Source organism: Podarcis muralis, chromosome W (assembly GCF_964188315.1).
Source record: "Podarcis muralis chromosome W, rPodMur119.hap1.1, whole genome shotgun sequence".
NCBI lineage: Eukaryota > Metazoa > Chordata > Lepidosauria > Squamata > Lacertidae > Podarcis > Podarcis muralis.
In genome coordinates, this window is record NC_135674.1 from 28834176 (window position 1) to 28855687 (window position 21512).

Consider the following 21512-nt stretch of genomic DNA (forward strand, 5'->3'; position numbering starts at 1 on the left):
GGATACAGGGTTTGTCCTCAAAGGACGGGAAACCACACCCAAAGGCTGTAAGGGTAGACACTGTTTCCTTGGAGAAGAAAGCTGAACCATGTCCAAAGGCCATGTGTGCCAACACCGATTCCTCAGAGAGGAACGAGGCTAGGGTTCGAGTCCCAACAAAGCCAGGTGTGAAACTTCTTGATAGTCAGGAGAACTATGACGCCAAGACTAGTCAGAAGTGCAAGATGGTAAGGCCCAAGGCCAATCCAGTTGCATGTAGTTCCAAGGGTGGAACGGAAGGTACAGGGGTATACTGTGTGTATGACATCTGTATGGTTGTTGCAGTTACACTGATGACTACAACACTGCTCATGCATCGGGGGAGGATGTTAGGATTCTTGCTCCGTGTCTGCAGTCATGGGATTGTTGTCTATCACATGATGGTGTATGTTTTCATTCCACAGTATGGGAAGTGACGGAGACAGGATGTTTATGTTACTGTGTTCCATGAAGTGGGACTATTGTTTTTTGTTCTTTTTCTTTTTGCTGTCTGATGAGAAAGAGGAAGTATTATACGTAAATAAAAGTAGATTAGCCAAAATGCTGTGCTACTGAGTTCTGTTACGCAAACTGCAAATACTCTGTAGGATCCCTAAGTGTGCTGATGCTTCTTGGTATCAGCCACTGTGATGTTTGGGCTGAAGAAAGCTTTTGAAGCTCCCGAACGACTGACCAGGAGGGAGAGAACATGCCAGTCAGGCATGTGTCTCTGCCAGTGTCCTACACGTGAGTAGGACGATCATAACAGTCTGTATATAGAGTGTAAATAAATAGTAGCTTAGATCTACAAAGTCCCACGCTTGTTGCTGCGTAACACTAGAAGTATAGTGTGCATAAATCAAGCTGATTTATGTTGCTGGAGCACCCTGGAGAAGAAGGGAGATGCCTTTTTCAGTGCTGCACACATCGGAGGACGCTCGGAGTTTCAGGGGCTTACAGGCGGCCCCAGGGCAAATTCCAGCAGTTGAATCCCAACACTAAGTAAAAGCAAAAACAAAAGAAGTGCCATGGTCGGATCACTTCCTGCGATCCTTCACTTTTCTGCGATCCATCACTTTTCCGCGACCCTTCCCCTCTGCAGGGAGGTGGGACCGATTCAGATGGTCCGCCCCCGCCACTTAATGGATCCAAATGTGTCAGGGGACTGCCTTCAAGGGAGGGAAGAGAGACAGGAACGTACTGACAGCCTCCTCCTTTGTTGAGCAGCTGCACCTTGTCAGAGTCTGGTGAAAGCGAGCCTTTAGGAGAAACGAATGACGAGAGAAAGGGGGGAGGAGGCAAAGGCTCAGTCAGGCTGAGATGAGCCACGACACTGCTCCCAGGGAGTTGGAAGCGCCTCTTCTGTTGCATATTTTTTGCCAGGGAATTACACGTAAGGAAAAGAGGGGGAGAGGGGTTTTCCCGGGCTTTTATGCTGGGGGGCAAACAGGAAAAAGGCACTTCCGGAATCTGCTAGTGATTGAGGCAGACATTGATTTTGGACCTCTGGACTGTACATAGTTTTGCACTCAATAAAATCTGTAAAAGACAGGTGGGAGTCCTGGCTGTTATCTTCGTAAGCAACCACACACACTCCTCACAAAATGGTTTCCAGAGAGTGGTAGGGAATGTTTTATCCCATGTTGATGGCCTTTCAGCGGATTCCCTGGTGGACTGCGGAGTTAACCAGGGCTATCGACTGTCTGGCTCCAAAGCGCTCCAACTGAATGGAGCCCGGACAGCCCCGTGATGTTCTCCAGAGCTGAGGGCGATGAAACAATCACTGAGACAGCTAGAGAACCAGAACCAGTGAAGGGGGTGAATGTCTTGTGTGAGTGTCTGGAGGCGGTTGGAGGATGGATGGCGGCTAACAGATTGAGATTGAATCCTGACAAGACAGAAGTACCGTTTCAGGGGGGCAGGGGGTGGGTGGGGGACTGTCACCATCAGTGTTTCTGCTGGGTTTGCATCAACCAAATTCAGTCTGGTTAATACACCAGCAATTTTCTGTGTTTGGTGTACCAGAAAATTACCTGCTTGGTCCTTCTCCACCTGCAGAGAAAGATAGTTGGATACCTCACCAAGATCCTTCATGTCAAAGTGCTCCTTCAGCTGAGCTAGGGTGCTTTGGTACAAAGCCTGATTCTTCCAAAACAAAAGAAGATCATCAAAAAAAACATAAACAATACCGTTTGTTTTGCCCCTCCTCTTTGACAAACACACATGCCTTGGTGAAAACCTAGAGAAAGCAATGTCTCAGTGAGTTTTGTGTCACAACACCTGGCACTCTGCTTGAGGCCATATAGGGACTTCCGTAGTTTACAGACCATTCCCTTCTGTACCTGCACTCCATCAGGTAGAAGCATATACAGCTCCTCCCCCAAAATCCCGTACAAAAAAAGCTGTGTTCACATCGTGATGAGAAACGTGCAGTTTCTCCTCTGCAACAATCTTGAGCATTAGTCTAATGCTCTCATACTTGACGGTGGGTGAGTAGGTCTCGTGGTAATCCTGTCCTGGTATCTGTGAAAAACCTCTGGCGACCAGTCTGGCTTTGTGCCTGACAACCTTGCCATTCTGGTCTGTCTTGGCCTTGAAGACCCATTTGCTGCCAACCAGCCTCATTCCTGGGACTGTTGGCACCAGCTCCCAGGTTTGGTTCCTATTCAAGTAATCAACTTCAGCCTTCATGGCATTAAGCCATGGTTCAGCATCCTTCGAGGTTAACTCCTGGACCTCTTTGAAGCTTGAAGGTTCCCACACCTTTTCTGAGCTACCAAGAACAGCAGTTGCTGTCTTAGCAAACTCATCAGCAAATCTCTTTGGAGGTCTGCCTTTGGTCGCCCTTTCAGACCTGCGTACTAGACGCAAGTCTTCTGCACTCATCTCCTCCTTCTTAGGAAAAAAGTGGCCAATGGTGAACAGTGGTTCTTCCAGTTCAATGTCAGACACATCAGATGGTCTGACTGAGGCCTTTGCGCTCTTGTAGTCTGCTGTGTCATCACTTGTCGCTGACAGCAGCACCAGCGCTGCTCACTGAGCTGGAATCCGAATTCTGATCATCATCCTCAGCTTCCTCTTCTACCTCATCATCATCATCTTCATCCTCCTCTGAGTGACTCTGAAAAATTCTCACATTCCTCCCCCCCCATTTGGGATTGTACTCAACACTCTTTGTGACCCTAATGGTCTTAGAGTCAGACATGAATACCCTGTATGCACCTTTTTTGTACCCCATGAACAAACTATGTGCCCCACGCTTCCCAAGCTTGCTGCTCTGAGGGGTGCGGACCCACATGTCAGAACCAAAGATTCTCATGTGCTTGACGTAAGGTTTCTTACCAAACATCTTCTCATAGGGAGCACAACCAATAGGCGATGACAGTCTCCTATTATACGTATAAACAAAACTATTCAAAGACTCCGCCCAATATTTCTCAGGAAGATTGGCATCGTGCAACAAGGTTTTTAGGCCTTGCAGCAAAGTTTGGTTTGCCCACTCGCAAAGTCCATTCTCCCATGGAGATCTGGGACTTGAGAGGTTGTGCTGGAGTCCCTTCTCAGTCAGGAAAGCTTCAAACTGCTGAGAAGTGAATTCACCGCCTCGATCAGTAAACAAACAGCCAATGCGTTTACTGTGAGCATTCTTCAACCAAGCACAGAACGCTTTGAACCTAGGAAACACTTCTGACTTCTGCTGGAGCATAAACACATGAATGTACCTAGAAAAAGAATCAATTAAAACCATGAAGTACCTTGCTCCACCCAAAGAGGGCGTAAGTGGACCAACCAGGTCTGCATGGACTAGCTGGTAGGGTTTGGAAGCCTGTCTGCTAGACACCTTGCCTTTTGGAGCAACCTTCACCTTGTTCTCTGCACAAGATACACATTTCATGTGAAACTTACAGGGCTTGATGTTCAAACCCTGAACCAACCCAGGCATTTTGGCCAGTGCCTGCCAAGACAAGTGACCAAATCTTCGGTGCGCCTTGTGAATACATCCTGCATGAAGAACTTTGTTAGTTTGTGCAACACAACACGATTCAACATTAGACACACCAACAGCTTTGTCATCATAAGTTATCAAGAACAAGCCATCAACAAACTTTGCATGCAAAATGTCCTCTTTGCCCTTCCTGATGACACAGATGCCCTTCTTGAAAGAAATCTCAAAGTCTTGCTCAGTCAGCTGTGGGATGCTGAGCAAATTGTCTGCAGAATCTGGAACAAAAAGTACTTTGCTGATGATTGTATGCAGACTTGCCAGTTTCACTGTCCCGAATCCTGCAACTCTCAGAGTCTTACCATCAGCCTGCTGAATTTCCCCATCCTGAGGTGTGAAGGAAATAAACAGATGCCGATCCTTCGCTACGTGCGTCAACGCTCCTGAATCCACAACCAATCTGCCTTTGGCCTTTGGAGAAGCAGTTCCAGCAAACAAAGCCTTGTTTTTCACCAGCTTGGGTTTCTTGCCCCCCTGCTTCTGGCCATCTGCAGGCTTCTTCTTTGGTTTCCCTCCAGCCTTTGGGCAATGACACTGAATGTGACCTTGATTTCCACAGTTGCAGCACTTCACAGCTGCCAACGCCTTGGCTCCCCCTGGAGGCTGGAATGCTGTGCCACACTGCTCACCCTGAAGCACACAAGCTGGTTCAGCTGCATTCCTCCAATCATATTCGTTTTGCAAGGTCACCAAAACTTTTGAAGCAGTGTGCTCCTGCGCAGGAAGAGTTGCCAGCTGGCTCGCCACAGCGCAGCAGCTCACATCTAAAGAATCCAGGATAAGGATTGCAAACAGAGATTCTGGCATGTTGAAACCTCTTTGAGTCAATTCCTGTCTGAGTTTCTGTAACTCTAGGACATGACTTCTGAGGTCCCCCCCCCCCCCCCGGCTCCAAGCACTTCTTGTGCAGCTTTTTGAAGTAAAGCAACACAGACCTAGCTTCTTGTTGGAGATGTGAGGCCTGAAGCCCCTCCCACATCTCACGCGAGCTGGTCTTGCCAGCCAGGGTAATTAACTCTTCTGGAGCTACTGAGAGCAGAATTACCCCCATGGCTCTTGGATCTTGTACAACCCATGCATCAATAAGAGGTGCTTGGGGGTCCTCAGAAACAGTGTGCCACACACCAAGCCTTCTCAACTGGCCCTTGCAGTACCTTGCCCAGGTCTGATAACTGTGGCCATTAAGCTTTGGACACGGAACACCATCTGAGGCTTGTAAAAGATCCATTCCTGCTCTTCATGCAAGCCTTGGAACTGGATACAATTTACAATCAGCCTTATCTTTAGCACGTCGTAAATCAGACATAGCGTGCTTCTCTCTCCGGCCTAATTGGTTCTTGGCACAGACTTCAAAAGCCTTCTAGCTGTGGCCGGGACAATCAGCTTCACATACCTCTGTCTCTGCTGGGAGCCATCAGCAGTCTTACTCTCCTGTAAGCGCCATGGATCTGGGCCCGAAACCCTTTTGCTGGGAAGGGAACCTGAGCTTACAGGGTTAAACAGCTCAGAGTGTACGCCCTGCCTACTGTTGGGAGGGGGGAGACTCTGCGTCATTTCCGAGTCTCTCAAGTCTTTGTTCTCTCTACTTTCGCTTTTGAGGAGAGTGGACGTGTTTTTCACGATGCTGTTCGCTGTGATAGATAATGGATAGTCTGCTGTAAATAAAAACTGCTTTTAGCTGCTAAGATCCTGTGTGGACTTTATTTAAGCACGCTGAAGCAAGCACTGGAGTTTTTTTTGAAAGCTTTCTCTTGCCGCTGCTGAACTCTGCTTCGCTCAGAGCATCGGAATGTGGCCTTTGAAGTCCGAGGCCTGGCCGAGAGGGAGCACAGCCGAAGCGGGCCGGACGTCAAGATTTATCTGAGCAATAAATCAATCAACATTTATCAGGTTATGGACGTTAATTACTGCAATTAGAGAAAGCTTTGAAGTGCTGTGTGTTGAGAAGCTGCCGTTTTTGCTGCCGGAGGAAAACGTCCTGCTTTAAGGCTCTGCCTGGGAGAAAGCAGGGAAACTGACTGCAAAGCTGTGTGCTGCAAAGGGACGCTGGAGGCCTATCCTCGGAGCCGGTTGGTACGCGTGAGTACTCCAAAGCCCCAAGGGGGGACCGGGGGAGGAGATGGCTGAGCTCCAGGACTTTTATGATGTCCCGTTTGAAAAACTCACAACCCAGTCCTGGGATATCTGGGTTAGAAGAGTAAGGGGGTGGTTTTTGGCCACAGGGCTGTGGAGTATAGCCCAGAAGGAGCCGGCCCCACCCATGCCAGTTGCTGCTGAAGATGGCACAGCAGACCTGGAGGCTGCTTTGCTGGAAGATAGAGAGCAGAGAAAGCAAAGAGAGCTCTGCATGTTGAAAGCTAGCGTGGACTCTTTGCTGTTGCCCCACCTGGAGGGCATTGAGTCGGCTCAGGCCGCCTGGCAGGTGCTGAGGAGTCTGTGTGAAAGCTCAGCAGGAGTCCAGGGCCGGGAGAAAGCCGAGAGCAGGGAGGAAGCCGAGAGCCCAGAGGGGGCTGCTGGCCATGTTCCTGAAGTTACAGCTGGGAGTAGCTGCTTTGTCTCCGAGGGGCTATGTGATGTTGAGGCCTACAACCAGAGTGCTGGGGAGCGTGCAGGCCCAGGCTGTGCACCCAAAGGTGGGGGTGCTGGGAACGCAGAAATGGCTGAAGAGGGAGCTGTGAGAGCTTTTGCTACGCGTCGCTGTTATCGCTGTGGCTCCCCCTCCCATCTGGTGAGAGAATGTCCAGTGGAGGCACAGGAACAGCCGAAGGCCGTCTCCCGTAGCAACCAGATAAAGGGCTCTTCTTCAAAGCGTGGGAAAGGCAAGCCGAAGGCAGCTGGCGGAGACACTGAACATAAACATTTGGCTGCCTCTATGGCTGTAGTCAAGAGTTGTCAACAGGATGCTGTGCTGGCTTTTGTCATAGACAGTGGAGCTTCCCATCATCTCGTGCCATCTGCAGGATTTCTGGAGAACTGCACCTCTGTAACTTCTGGGAAGACTGTCTGTTTAGCAGATGGGACTCGACACCCACTCACACAGACTGGCTCACTGTTTTGTCCTTTCTTGCAGGATTCAATCCAGGCTTTTGTTGTTCCAGGACTGTCCTGCGCGTTGCTGTCTGTCAGTGCACTTCTTGCTGAGAACTACAGAGTGTGTTTTGAAGACAATAAGTGCTCTATTTCCAAGAATGGACAGCACCTAGTTAGTGTTGAATGTAAAGACAGGTTGTTTGTATTGAATGCTTCTTTTGCAGGTCCAGGTGACACGGAGGAGGCTCAAGCACAGTGTGCTAACGTTCCAGTTCATGATGCGTGTGCTCACCTCTGGCACAGACGCATGGCACACGTGTCCTGGGGGTCAGTGAAAAAGATCCCAGAGTGTACGCAAGGGTGCAAAATGAAATCATGTGCTAAGTTTCTAGATTGCAGAGCGTGCAAGTCCGCAAAGGTGAAAACGTGCACATACCCTAGGTCTGAGAGGGTGACCACTAGGGCTTTTCAGTTAATTCATGCAGATTTGTCTGGTCCGATGTCTGTGAGTAGTCTGGGAGGAGCCAAATATGCGCTGGTTCTGATTGATGACCATACGCGCAACTCCTGGACCTTCACGATCCGACACAAAAGTGAAGCTGCACCGCTAATCAAAGACTGGATTGCGGCTGTGGAACTGCAGTTTTCCACACGGGTGCAAAACTTTCAGAGCGATCGCGGTGGGGAGTTCACCGGGTCTGCACTGCAAAGTTTCTTCCGCAAGAAGGGGATTCAACACAGGTTGACCTCTCCGCACAGTCCCCAACAGAATGGGATTGCAGAAAGACGGAACAGGACTCTAGGGGAGATGTCCGCAGCTCTTTTGTTTGATGCCGGGCTCCCACAGCGCTTTTGGGGGGAGGCTTGGCGAACGGCCAACTTTGTTTTGAACAGGTCGTTCAATTCAGTCGTAGGTGACACACCGTACTTTTTGCTGCATGGAAAGCAACCGAAAGTGCACTACTTTCGCGTTTTTGGTTGTGAGGCGTACGTTTTGATACCAAAAGCCAAACGCAAGAAAGGTGAACCCAAGTCCCAGAAGATGATTTTTTGTGGGTATGAGCCAGGGACCAAGGGGTGGAGGTTTGCGTATCCGTCAGGGAATCAGTCCAGGATTCTGCTCAGCAACAGTGCTGAATTCTGTGAGCAGAGTGGCTGGGCAAGGATACATGGGAACCCTGACATCCTGTCAGAGAGTCTGCTTGACTCTGCTGATGAAGAAGAGGAAGAGGTTGAACCTGCTACTGAGGCTCAGAGTCCAGACCCAGTGCAGGTAGAGGGGAGAACTTCTCCCAAGGCTGTGAAGATTGAGCAACGCAGTGCTCCATCTTCCCCCACAGGTTCGGCTGAGAAGTCCAGAAGGCGCAGTAAGTCAGAGGGGGAGCTCTCTGATGCCAAGGACGTTCTAGCTGGCCCTAGTGGGTCAGAGGGGGTTCCTGAAGTAGTGCTGCGTCGATCAGCTCGGACGACCAAGGGGAAACCTCCTGATAGGTTTGCCGTCACTAGCGTGTGGGTTGGAATGGCACAGTGTGAACCCGAGAGTTTTGAGGATGTTCAGAAACTGCCTCGGGAAGAAGCCAGGAAATGGCATGAGGCGATGCAGAAGGAGATGAACTCAATGGAGTCTCTAGGTGTGTTCTCCCTCACGAAGTTGCCAGTGGGCAAACAGGCAGTGGGTAGCCGCTGGGTTTACCGTCTTAAGCCCACAGCGACAGGAGAACCGCAGTATAAGGCCAGATTAGTGGCGAGAGGATTCACGCAGCGCAGGGGGTTGCATTATACGGAAGTTTATGCTCCCACCTGTAGGAGTGAATCTCTACATTTGCTCTTGGCCATTGCTGCACAAAGAGGGTTGCTGGTGCATCACTTTGATGTGGATGTTGCTTACTTGAACTCAGACCTCCAGGAGGATCTGTACATGCTTCCTCCTCCAGGGTTTGAGGGCAATGAGCAAGGTACTGTGTGGAAACTTCACAAGTCAATTTACGGCCTGAAGCAGTCGGCCAGGAATTGGAACTTGTGCCTGAATGAAGCTTTGGAGAAGCTAGGTTTCAAGAAGAGTCTTGCTGACAGTTGTCTGTTCCTTAGAGGATCAGGAGACTCACAGGAACTGGTTTTGTTTTATGTTGATGACATCATCCACATTGGAAAGGCAGACAAACAGGTGCAGAAGTTTGCCAAAGAGCTTGGGAAACGATTTCAGCTCAAGGACCTAGGTGCAGTAAAGATCTACCTAGGCGTCCAGATAGCGAGAACTGAGGATGGTAGCTTCTTGCTCAGTCAGAAAGGCAAGATTGAACAGTTGCTTGAGAAGTTCAGAATGTCCGATTGTGCAGGAGTTCGGACACCCATGGAGACGAACTTCGTGAAAGAGAGCCAGCAAGCAGAAAGTGCTGAGTTCGAGAATGCTGAGCTCTTTCAGTCAGCTCTAGGTAGTCTGTTGTATCTGTCCCAATGGAGCAGACCAGACATTGCCTTTGCTACCAACCTGCTAAGTAGGGAAGCGTCAAAGCCCAGTGTGAGTGCTTGGCACGGTATCAAGCGGGTACTGCGCTACCTGCAGCATACCAAAGACTTCTGTCTCAAGCTGCCAGCTGAAGGTGAGGCGAAGCTCACATGCTATGCGGACAGTGATTGGGCGAATTCGCAGGACCGCAAGTCTGTGTCTGGATTGGTGGTAAAGTTTGGGAAGTCACTAATTGGGTGGAAGTCCCGGAAGCAAAGTCTCATTGCGCTGTCTTCTACTGAGGCTGAATTCAGTGCACTGTCAGATTTGTGCCGGGAGCTAGAGTTCTATAGATGCTTGGTGCAAGAGATCTATGGGGATTGTAGCTTGCCCATCACGGTTTGGGAAGACAATCAACCTTGTTTGAAATTGGCTGAATCTGCGCAATTTAAGGCCAGAACCAAGCATCTGGACATACGTTTCAAAAATGTGTGTCAGAGTGTTCAGTCAGGTTTGATTCGGCTGAAGTACTGTGCCAGTCACAGTAACTTGGCTGATGGATTTACCAAACCTTTAAGCTTCCAGCGTCATGGGGAGTTTTGTGGTGGTTTGGAGTTGGGGGTAAGTTCTGTACTTACTTTCCCCACAGTAGCGCAGGACGAGAGGGGGTGTGAAGGGAACCTGAGCTTACAGGGTTAAACAGCTCAGAGTGTACGCCCTGCCTACTGTTGGGAGGGGGGAGACTCTGCGTCATTTCCGAGTCTCTCAAGTCTTTGTTCTCTCTACTTTCGCTTTTGAGGAGAGTGGACGTGTTTTTCACGATGCTGTTCGCTGTGATAGATAATGGATAGTCTGCTGTAAATAAAAACTGCTTTTAGCTGCTAAGATCCTGTGTGGACTTTATTTAAGCACGCTGAAGCAAGCACTGGAGTTTTTTTTGAAAGCTTTCTCTTGCCGCTGCTGAACTCTGCTTCGCTCAGAGCATCGAAATGTGGCCTTTGAAGTCCGAGGCCTGGCCGAGAGGGAGCACAGCCGAAGCGGGCCGGACGTCAAGATTTATCTGAGCAATAAATCAATCAACATTTATCAACTGCCAGGAGTCGGGGGCATCAGGCAGGCATCAGACAGGCCCCCAGCTGGCTCCAGCCACCAGTTGGCAGCCGGTCTCCCTTGGAACAGCATCAAACAGTGACACAAGCCTCAGATACGTTTAGAGACCCGTGCACGCTCTGTCAGCAGAGTGTGTAAATCACCTCACAGCAGAAGAGGCAGACAGAGAGATGTGCAAGCATAATGTACAGCATTTATTCAGCATAGTTCAGGAACAAAGGAAAACATGTCTGCATCCCTTCGTGTCCAGCAAAACAGCAAAGCAAAAGCTATATGCAAACGGAAGTTCCCAGCGAGTGCTGAAAGTAAACAGGCATGTGACACACAACAGCCTGTTCCTGAATGGGGCAACTGTGCCCCTGAAGGACCAGGTGCGCAGCCTGGGAGTCATTTTGGACTCACAGCTGTCCATGGAGTCCCAGGTTAATTCTATGTCCAGGGCGGCTGTCTACCAGCTCCACCTGGTACGCAGGCTGAGACCCTACCTGCCTGCGCACTGTCCCACCAGAGTTATACATGGTCTGGTTATCTCCTGCTTGGACTACTGCAATGCGCTCTATGTAGGACTACCTTTGAAGGTGACTTGGAAACTACAACTAATCCAGAATGCAGCAGCTAGACTGGTGACTGGGAGTGGCTGCCGAGACCATATAACACTGGTCCTGAAAGATGTACCTTGGCTCTCAGTATGTTTCCCAATACAATTCAAAGTGTTGGTGCTGACCTTTAAATCCCTAAACACCCTTGGCCCAGTATACCTGAAGGAGCGTCTCCACCCCCATCATCCAGCATGAACACAGAGAACCAGCACCGAGGGCCTTCTGGCGGTTCCCACTGTGAGAAGTGAAGTGACAGGGAACCAGACAGAGAGCCTTCTCAGTAGTGGCGCCCTGTGGAACGCCCTCCCATCAGATGTCAAGGAGATGAGTAACTATATTACCTTCAGTAGATATCTGAAGGCAGCCCTGTATAGGGAAGCTTTTTAAGGCTTAATGTTTTACTATGTCTTTATATACGCTGGAAGCTGCATATGGAAGGCAGGGTACAAATAAATTATATTATTATTATTAATTATTATTATTATTACTACTGGAATGCCATTTGTTGTCCAGCCTTCTCGATATTCTCACACATCTTACAAGGACCAGCACATGCAGGGTGTTACCAACCTGACCTACCTTGCTGAGGATTCGGTAAAGGAGCCCAAGGATAGTCTTAGATTTCCCAGTCCCAGGTGGCCCATGGATCAAGCAAACTTTGGGCAATGAAGGCAGCTTCATCACGAAGGTGTAAGCAGTTTCAATAGCTGTCCTTTGATCTTCATTAAGCTCCTTCATGTACGAAGACTGTGGGGCAAAGGAGAGGACAAAGGTGCATCTCTCACCAGAACGGACCGTTCCGAGATTTCTGTGACCTAGTTCACACTAATACAATGCCAAACCATGGCTTAGTGTGAGCATGTGGGTTTGCAGAACAGGAGACTGTGATGGCTTTACTTACAGTATTCTACTGCTGTGAGCTAGGTCTTGGTTTGGGCTACAGCAAGTTTTCCAAACTTAAGCCTGTGGTTTGCCTCTCTTAAAGTTTGAACCACATGTCCAAGTCCAGAAGACACATGCAAGCCAAACCATGGTTTAGCTCACAGTAGCAGGACCTCAAGGCGAATCAAACTAGCCACCATCTCCTCTTTGAGCACCTGCAAGTTTGCACTAAGCCATGGTTTGGTTTAGCATTTTGTGCAAACTGACCCTGCGTTATCTGTCCTCACTTCAGAGGTACAAAAGCCCCAAGGATTTGGAAGTCTCTCTTCAATGGACCTCTCATTTTGCAGAAAATTGCCACAGGAATGTTATCACAATGTCATTCTCTCCTAAGGCCCAAGTTCAACTTTCAGGAGGAAGAGTGGGATATAAATTGAATAAAGAAATGAAGACGAAGGAGGAGACTGTGGAAGACTGCTGCTGATGTTCATCAGCTTTGTGCCAACCAGATGTTTTGGACTACCAGTCCCATCAGCCCTGGCCAGCACGGCCAATGGTTGGAGGTGATGGGAGTTGTAGCCCCAAACACCTGGGGAGTGTCAGGCTGGGGGAAGGTTGACTTAAGACAGGTAATGTGCGCTCAAGCCTAATTTTGGCTATGGAAAGACAGGTGGGACTCAGTGAATTTCCCAAGCAGCTAAATTTCACATCCATGTGAGATACAGCCAAACAGGAGACAAAAAAGGTGTAGATGGAATTATGCACTGGGTAGTGGCAGGGGGACCTTTTCAGTCCAAGGGCCACATTCCTTCCAGAACAACATTCTGAGGGCCACATGGCAGGGACAAAAGTGAGCAACGCAAACATGGTGGGTTTTACCTTTCTTCACATTCAAGACACCACTCTCCTCCCAGATTCAGGCAAGCAAGAGGCTTGATCAGAGCTCAAGGACACATCCCAACCAGGCAGATAACACCACCACCACTCAAGGAGGGTGCAAAGCAAGGCCAGTGAAGGGCAAGGCCTGGGTGTCTCTAATTCATTCTCGCATTGCTGGATCATGTGATCCTTATTTACATTCCACACTGCTGGAAGTGTGGGAACAGAAACTCAGATAAGAGAACTTCCGTTCTGTGTGTTTTTATTTTTCTGCTCTTTGTTCTCTGCTTTCGGACAGAGAAGACGTGTGTGAGAGTCACTGCTCACACCAGTCATGTTTTGTTGTTTTGATTTGCTGTAAATTAATAAATTTCGTGATGCCACACGCCTACACAGCCTCGCTTCTTGCAGAACTCTGCTATGCATGCATACAGCTCCACTGGATGTATGTCGCAGTTCTCCTGCGTACAGAGGAATGTACGCACACTGGGGACAGTGTGTGTGGCCTAGGCAGACTTGCAAGTGCCAGTCAGAGAGGCCTGGAGGGACCTCCGGTGGAGCGCGATCCTGCCGCAAGCAAGGATTTTTCCGTGAGGAGAATCCTGTGCTATTTCGGGCGAAAAGGGGTGCTACAGGGCGCAGTAGCCCCCAAATTTAATCTCTGGGGGGTCACCCGGAGTGACAGGTTCCCAGCGAAGCCAGGAGCAGCCCGCCCGGCCATCATAGAATCATAGAATCATAGAATCATAGAGTTGGAAAAGACCACAAGGGCCATCGAGTCCAACCCCCTGCCAAGCAGGAAACACCATCAGAGCACTCCTGACATATGGTTGTCAAGCCTCTGCTTAAAGACCTCCAAAGAAGGAGACTCCACCACACTCCTTGGCAGCAAATTCCACTGTCAAACAGCTCTTACTGTCAGGAAGTTCTTCCTAATGTTTAGGTGGAATCTTCTTTCTTGTAGTTTGGATCAGGTAACTCCAAAAGGAGCGAAAAGAACGGTGGAGCGGGAAGCGACCTAATGGCGGATTCCCTCTGAGCTCCGGAGGGAATCGGCTTCGCGGAGCTGGGTCTTGCCGCTGCGGCGAAGCGGGGACCCAAAGAAATCACAGGCGGTGAAGCCTGTGAACTTGGAGGCTCGGCGGGCTCCATTTGCGCCCCCCCCCCCCACTGCGAAGGAGCCTTTTTAAAGGCTTCGGAACGGAACGGGGGAGAGTGGCGCGGGGCTGAGAGCTGTTTACCATCTCTGCGGAGTGAAGCCGCACGACCAGGGTCGGAGAGCGCTGATTTCTTCTCTGGGCAATTGGATTCCAAAGTAACTACCCGTGAGTAGGTTTAAATGAACTATTTGGAAGAAAAATTACTGTGAATGTGGCCGAAACGGGAAAGGTAAAAACAGGAAGTCTGCCTTTCCGGACTGCAAATAGATCAAAGCAAAGAGACTGCAAAGCTGTAACTTTGAAAGAAGTCTTTTTAAAAGCTTCAAATCCAACACGAAAAAGGAGATTCCCCCCTCTGTTTGCAGGTACAGAGGGGTGAAATTTGAGAAATATTTGCCCTGCAAGAAAGGAGGGAAGGAAAGGTATTTCTGCTGACTTTAAGACCTGGGAACGGACTGCCTATGTTAGGGAAGCCGAACAGTGGGATGAATTGTTACCACTTTAAGGGTCAAGAACTGTGATTCAACTCTGCAAAAGATACAGTGTTCCAAAACTGTATCAGAAAAGAAAGTAACTTTTAAGGACTTTGTTTGTGGCTTTTAAGGGATATTGGGGGCTTATTTAGGACTTTATTTGTTTTAAAAGTAGCAAAGTGAAGTTGGAACTGTGTCCCCCTAGAGGAGACTATGTTGCAATAACAACTAAGCCATCAAGCAACTAAACAGTGGAAAATTCCTCTTCAAAACAATTTTTTCCAGGCGTGAGTTTGACCTTGGGCTGTATGTAAGAGTGTTATGGCAGATGACAAAGGAAAGATAGAGCTGCCACAGGAAAAAAATTACCAGGTCTGGTAGACAATACAAGATTGACACTGCACATTAGAGAAGGGCCTCAACATCCGGAGCAGCAGGCACAGCAGGGGCTGCAGCTTCACAAGTAAAATCAAAGACTATGTCATCTGAAGAGCTATTGGCTCAAGCACTGGGCAAGATTGACGCATCTTTGGAAAAATTAACTAAACAGGTTGCAGAGACAAATAAACAAGTAGCTGAGGCCTCAGCAAAAATTGATTTGAACACCACAAGTATTAATGAATTGGGAAATAAGGTGAATTCTAATACACAGTCTATTGAAAAATTACTGGAGGAATCTGCCTCGACTCGAAAGTTAGCAGAGGAAGCTAAGGAAATTGCAAACGCGGTTCAAGAGAAGATACCACCAGTATATAAGAAATTAGAAGAGCATGACCTGACACTGTCTATGATAGAACTAGAAAGAAAGGAGAGGAATTTAAGAATCAGAGGAGTGCCAGAAAATGAGAAGGACAACCTGGTAGACTTTCTTACAAAGGAAATAACAGATTTTTGGCAACAGGACCTGGGGAATGAAGAACTCAAGATAGTGAGTGCATTTAGACTTGGTAAAAGACAAGGAAAGAATAAAGCAAGAAACTGTCTGATCACTTTAAGAACAAAAGAAGAAAGAGATAAAATTTTGAATTTGCACTACCAAAGAACACTGGAAATTCAAGATTCATTTGTGGAGATTTTCAAGGATATACCTAAACATATCTTGGACGTAAGGGCCTACTACAGAGACTTGGTTGTTCTACTGAGAAGAAATAGAATACTCTTCAGGTGGGAATTTCCCCAAGGTCTGTCTTTTAAATATAGAGGAAAGAAGATAAGAATAAGGACAGTAACGGATAAAGACAAGTTCTTGAAGGACCACGAGGAGGACCTACAGAAGGAAGTGGAGTCTGGTGAGGAACCATCGGTATCAGGAAGAGGAATCTTAGACATAGCAAACTTATCATTTGGACTTCCCGGCCCAGGGAAAGACAAACCACCGACAGAAGAAGAACAACAACTTGGTGCAGTAGGAGGAAAAACTAAGTAATTCACTATGGCGTTGCAACTTTTAAGTTGGAATTGTAATGGACTGAATTCCCCTCGAAAGAGAAAAGGTGTCTTTCATATTTTAAGAAAAGAACAACTGGACCTGATATGTTTACAGGAAACACACGTAATGAGATTGCACAGGAAACTACTTATTAATAAGAGATTGGGACAAGAGTTTATTTCGTCTGACAAGGTTAAAAAGAGAGGAGTGGTGATATATGCAAAGGAGAAACTTTTACCGAAATTAATTTTCAAAGATGAACAAGGAAGATATTTGGCAATTGAAATTCAACTTCAAGGAGATAAATTTTTGATTGTAGGGGTGTATGCACCGAACGAAGGGAAATCTGAATTTTTTAAGAAGTTGCATGAGACTCTTATGGACTTTATGGACTATAATATAATCCTGATGGGAGATATGAATGGAGTTGTATCTACAAACATGGATAAGGCACAAAAACAGGTAGTCACCAAAGATGGTAGACTACCAAAAACTTTCTTTGAAATGACTGACAATATGGACTTGATTCTCCTTCATGGATCACTGCCTTGTTGTGGCGAAGGGGCTTGAATAACTCAGAGAAGCTATAAGCTATGCCGTGCAGGGCCACCCAAGATGGACAGGTCATAGTGGAGAGTTTTGACCAAACGTGATCCACCTGGAGCAGGAACTGGCAAGCCACTCCAGTATCCCTGCCAAGAAAACTCCATGGACAAAGACAACAGGCATATAAAAGTTATGACGCTGGAAGATGAGCCCCTCAGGTCGGAAGGTGTCCAACATGCTACTGGGGAAGAGCGGAGGACAAATACAAGTAGATCCAGAGCTGATGAAGCGGCTGGGCCAAAGCCGAAAGGACGCTCAGTTGCGGATATGCATGGAAGCGAAAGGAAAGTCCAATGCTGTAAAGAAAAATATTGCATAGGAACCTGGAATGTAAGAACCATGAACCTTGGTAAGTTGGATGTGGTCAAAAATGAGATGGCAAGAATAAATATTGACATCCTGGGCATCAGTGAACTAAAATGGACGGGAATGGGCGAATTCAGTTCGGATGACTATCATATCTACTACTGTGGGCAAGAAACCCGTAAAAGAAATGGAGTGGCCCTCATAGTCAACAAAAGAGTGGTGAAAGCTGTACTGGGATGCAATCTCAAAAATGATAGAATGATCTCGATACGAATCCAAGGCAGACCTTTTAACATCACAGTAATCCAAGTTTATGCACCAACTACTGGTGCTGAAGAAACTGAAATTGACCAATTCTATGAAGACTTACAAGACCTTATAGAAGTGACACCAAAGAAGGATGTTCTGCTCATAATAGGGGATTGGAATGCTAAAGTAGGGAGTCAAGAGATAAAAGGAACAACTGGCAAGTTTGGCCTTGGAGTTCAAAACGAAGCAGGGCAAAGGCTAATAGAGTTCTGTCAAGAGAACAAGCTGGTCATCACAAACACTCTTTTCCAACAACACAAGAGACGAATCTACACATGGACATCACCAGATGGGCAGCATCGAAATCAGATTGATTATATTCTCTGCAGCCAAAGATGGAGAAGCTCTATACAGTCAGCAAAAACAAGACCTGGAGCTGACTGTGGCTCAGATCATCAGCTTCTTATAGCAAAATTCAAGCTTAAACTGAAGACAGTAGGAAAAACCACTGGGCCGGTAAGATACAATCTAAACCAAATCCCTTATGAATACACAGTGGAAGTGAGGAACAGGTTTAAGGATTTAGATTTGGTGGACAGAGTGCCTGAAGAACTATGGATGGAGGCTCGTAACATTGTACAGGAGGCAGCAACGAAAACCATCCCAATGAAAAGGAAATGCAAGAAAGCAAAGTGGCTGTCCAACGAGGCCTCACAAATAGCGGGGGAGAGAAGGCAAGCAAAATGCGAGGGAGATAGTGAAAGATACAGGAGATTGAATGCAGATTTCCAAAGAATAGCAAGGAGAGACAAGAAGGCCTTCTTAAACGAGCAATGCAAACAAATAGAGGAAAACAACAGAATGGTAAGAACCAGAGATCTGTTCAAGAAAATTGGAGATATGAAAGGAACATTTCGTACAACAGATCGCTCAGATTCGGGAAGAAGTAGACTCCACCGTGGGAGCAGGGCCGGGGCGGGAGAGTGCTAGAGTTCTGTCTAGTCAAGTTGAGTGGAATCAATTCCAATCTGTTACCTCCGAGGATGTGGACAGGCTGCTTGGACGAGTGAAACCAACCACCTGTCTCCTGGATCCTTGCCCATCCTGGCTTATAAAAGCTAGCCGGGAAGGACTGGGCGATGGGCTTCGTGGGGTGGTGAATGCTTCCCTCCGTGAGGGAGCCTTCCCAGACCCGCTGAAAGAGGCGGTTATTAAACCGCTTCTTAAAAAACCATCTTTAGATGCGGCCACGATGGCCAATTATCGCCCAGTCTCAAATCTTCCATTCCTGGGCAAGGTGATTGAGCGAGCGGTTGCCGAACAACTCCAGGCACGCCTGGAAGAAGCGGACCATTTGGATCCCTTCCAGTCGGGATTCAGGCCTCATCATGGGACTGAAACTGCCTTGGTCGCACTGGTTGATGATCTCCGGCGGGCTAGGGACAAAGGTGAGAGCTGTTTCCTAGTTCTGCTGGATCTCTCAGCGGCGTTTGATACCATCGACCATAACATCCTTCTGGACCGTCTTGAGGGGCTGGGAGCTGGGGGTACTGTCATACAGTGGTTCCGCTCCTTCCTCCTGGGCCGTGTTCAGAAAGTGGTGGTGGGGGATGAGTGTTCAGACCCCTGGGCTCTCACTTGTGGGGTGCCTCAGGGTTCTGTCCTCTCCCCCATGCTTTTCAACATTTACATGCAGCCGCTGGGAGAGATCATCAGGAGGTTTGGGCTGGGTGTTCATCAGTATGCCGATGATACCCAGCTCTACCTCTCTTTTAAATCAGAACCAGTGAAGGCGGTGAAGGTCCTGCGTGAGTGTCTGGAGGCGGTTGGAGGATGGATGGCGGCTAACAGATTGAGATTGAATCCTGACAAGACAGAAGTACTGTTTTTGGGGGACAGGAGGCGGGCAGGTGTGGAGGATTCCCTGGTTCTGAATGGGGTAACTGTGCCCCTGAAGGACCAGGTGCGCAGCCTGGGAGTCATTTTGGACTCACAGCTGTCCATGGAGGCACAGGTCAAATCTGTGTCCAGGGCAGCTGTTTACCAGCTCCATCTGGTACGTAGGCTGAGACCCTATCTGCCTGCGGACTGTCTCGCCAGAGTGGTGCATGCTCTGGTTATCTCCCGCTTGGACTACTGCAATGCACTCTACGTGGGGCTACCTTTGAAGGTGACTCGGAAACTACAATTAATCCAGAATGCGGCAGCTAGACTGGTGACTGGGGGCGGCCGCCGAGACCATATAACACCGGTCTTGAAAGACCTGCATTGGCTCCCAGTACGTTTCCGAGCACAATTCAAAGTGTTGGTGCTGACCTTTAAAGCCCTAAACGGCCTCGGTCCAGTATATCTGAAGGAGCGTCTCCACCCCCATCATTCTGCCCGGACGCTGAGGTCCAGCGCCGAGGGCCTTCTGGCAGTTCCCTCATTGCGAGAAGCAAAGCTACAGGGAACCAGGCAGAGGGCCTTCTCAGTAGTGGCGCCCGCCCTGTGGAACGCCCTTCCAGCAGATGTCAAAGCGATAAACAACTACCTAACATTCAGAAGACATCTTAAGGCAGCCCTGTTCAGGGAAGTTTTTAGCATGTGATTTTACTGTATTTTTGGTTTTTATGGAAGCCGCCCAGAGTGGCTGGGGAGGCCCAGCCAGATGGGCGGGGTATAAATAATAAATTATTATTATTATTATTATTATTATTACCATAATAAAGGACAAAAGTGGTAAGGATCTAACAGAAGCAGAAGACATCAAGAAGAGGTGGCAAGAATACACAGAGGAATTATACCAGAAAGATATGGATGTATCGTACACCCCAGGTAATGTGGTTGCTGACCTTGAGCCAGACAGCCTGGAGAGTAAAGTCAAATGGGCCTTAGAAAGCACTGCTAATAACAAGGCCAGTGGAAGTGATGGTATTCCAGCTGAACTATTTAAAATTTTAAAAGATGATGCTGTTAAGGTGCTACACTCAATATGCCAGCAAATTTGGAAAACTCAGCAGTGGCCAGAAGATTGGAGAAGATCAGTCTACATCCCAGTCCCAAAGAAGGGTAGTGCCAAAGAATGCTCCAACTACCGCACAATTGCACTCATTTCACACGCTAGCAAGGTTATGCTTAAAATTCTACAAGGAAGGCTCAAGCAGTATGTGGACCAAGAACTCCCAGAAGTGCAAGCTGGATTTCGAAGGGGCAGAGGAACCAGAGACCAAATTGCAAACATGCGCTGGATTATGGAGGAAGCTAGAGAGTTCCAGAAAGACATCTACTTCTGCTTCATTGACTATGCAAAAGCCTTTGACTGTGTCGACCACAGCAAACTATGGCAAGTTCTTAAAGAAATGGGAGTGCCTGATCACCTCATCTGTCTCCTGAGAAATCTCTATGTGGGACAAGAAGCTACAGTTAGAACTGGATATGGAACAACTGATTGGTTCAAAATTGGGAAAGGAGTACGACAAGGCTGTATTTTGTCTCCCTGCTTATTTAATTTATATGCAGAATACATCATGCGAAAGGCTGGGCTGGATGAATCCCAAGCTGGAATTAAGATCGCCGGAAGAAATATCAACAACCTCAGATACGCAGATGACACAACCTTGATGGCAGAAAGTGAGGAGGAATTAAAGAACCTTTTAATGAGGGTGAAAGAGGAGAGCGCAAAATATGGTCTGAAGCTCAACATCAAAAAAACGAAGATCATGGCCACTGGTCCCATCACCTCCTGGCAAATAGAAGGGGAAGAAATGGAGGCAGTGAGAGATTTTACTTTCTTGGGCTCCATGATCACTGCAGATGGTGACAGCAGCCACGAAATTAAAAGACGCCTCCTTCTTGGGAGAAGGGCAATGACAGGCCTAGACAGCATCTTGAGAAGTAGAGACGTCACCTTGCCAACAAAGGTCCGTATAGTTAAAGCCATGGTTTTCCCAGTAGTGATGTATGGAAGTGAGAGCTGGACCATCAAGAAGGCTGATCGCCGAAGAATTGATGCTTTTGAATTATGGTGCTGGAGAAGACTCTTGAGAGTCCCATGGACTGCAAGAAGATCAAACGCATCCATTCTGAAGGAAATCAGCCCTGAGTGCTCACTGGAAGGACAGATCGTGAAGTTGAGGCTCCAGTACTTTGGCCACCTCATGAGAAGAAAAGACTCCCTGGAGAAGACACTGATGCTGGGAAAGATGGAGGGCACAAGGAGAAGGGGGCGACAGAGGACGAGATGGTTGGATAGTGTTTTCGAGGTTACCAGCATGAGTCTGACCAAACTGCGGGAAGTAGTGGAGGACAGAGGTGCCTGGCGTGCTCTGGTCCATGGGGTC

General features: G+C 48.1%; 2 protein-coding genes across 3 annotated transcripts in view; both read right to left on the reverse strand.

The window, feature by feature from the left end:
* Window positions 1-21512, reverse strand: part of LOC114584510 (unconventional myosin-XVIIIb-like) — a 653524-nt gene that overhangs the window by 368597 nt on the left and 263415 nt on the right. The gene's annotated exons all lie outside the window — the stretch shown is intronic.
* Window positions 1-21512, reverse strand: part of LOC144326374 (putative helicase senataxin) — a 233460-nt gene that overhangs the window by 80414 nt on the left and 131534 nt on the right. For both annotated transcript variants that reach the window (XM_077922942.1, XM_077922943.1), the window contains exon 13: window positions 11786-11953. In XM_077922942.1, the coding sequence (XP_077779068.1) occupies window positions 11786-11953 (168 nt within the window). The remainder of the gene's footprint in view (window positions 1-11785; window positions 11954-21512) is intronic.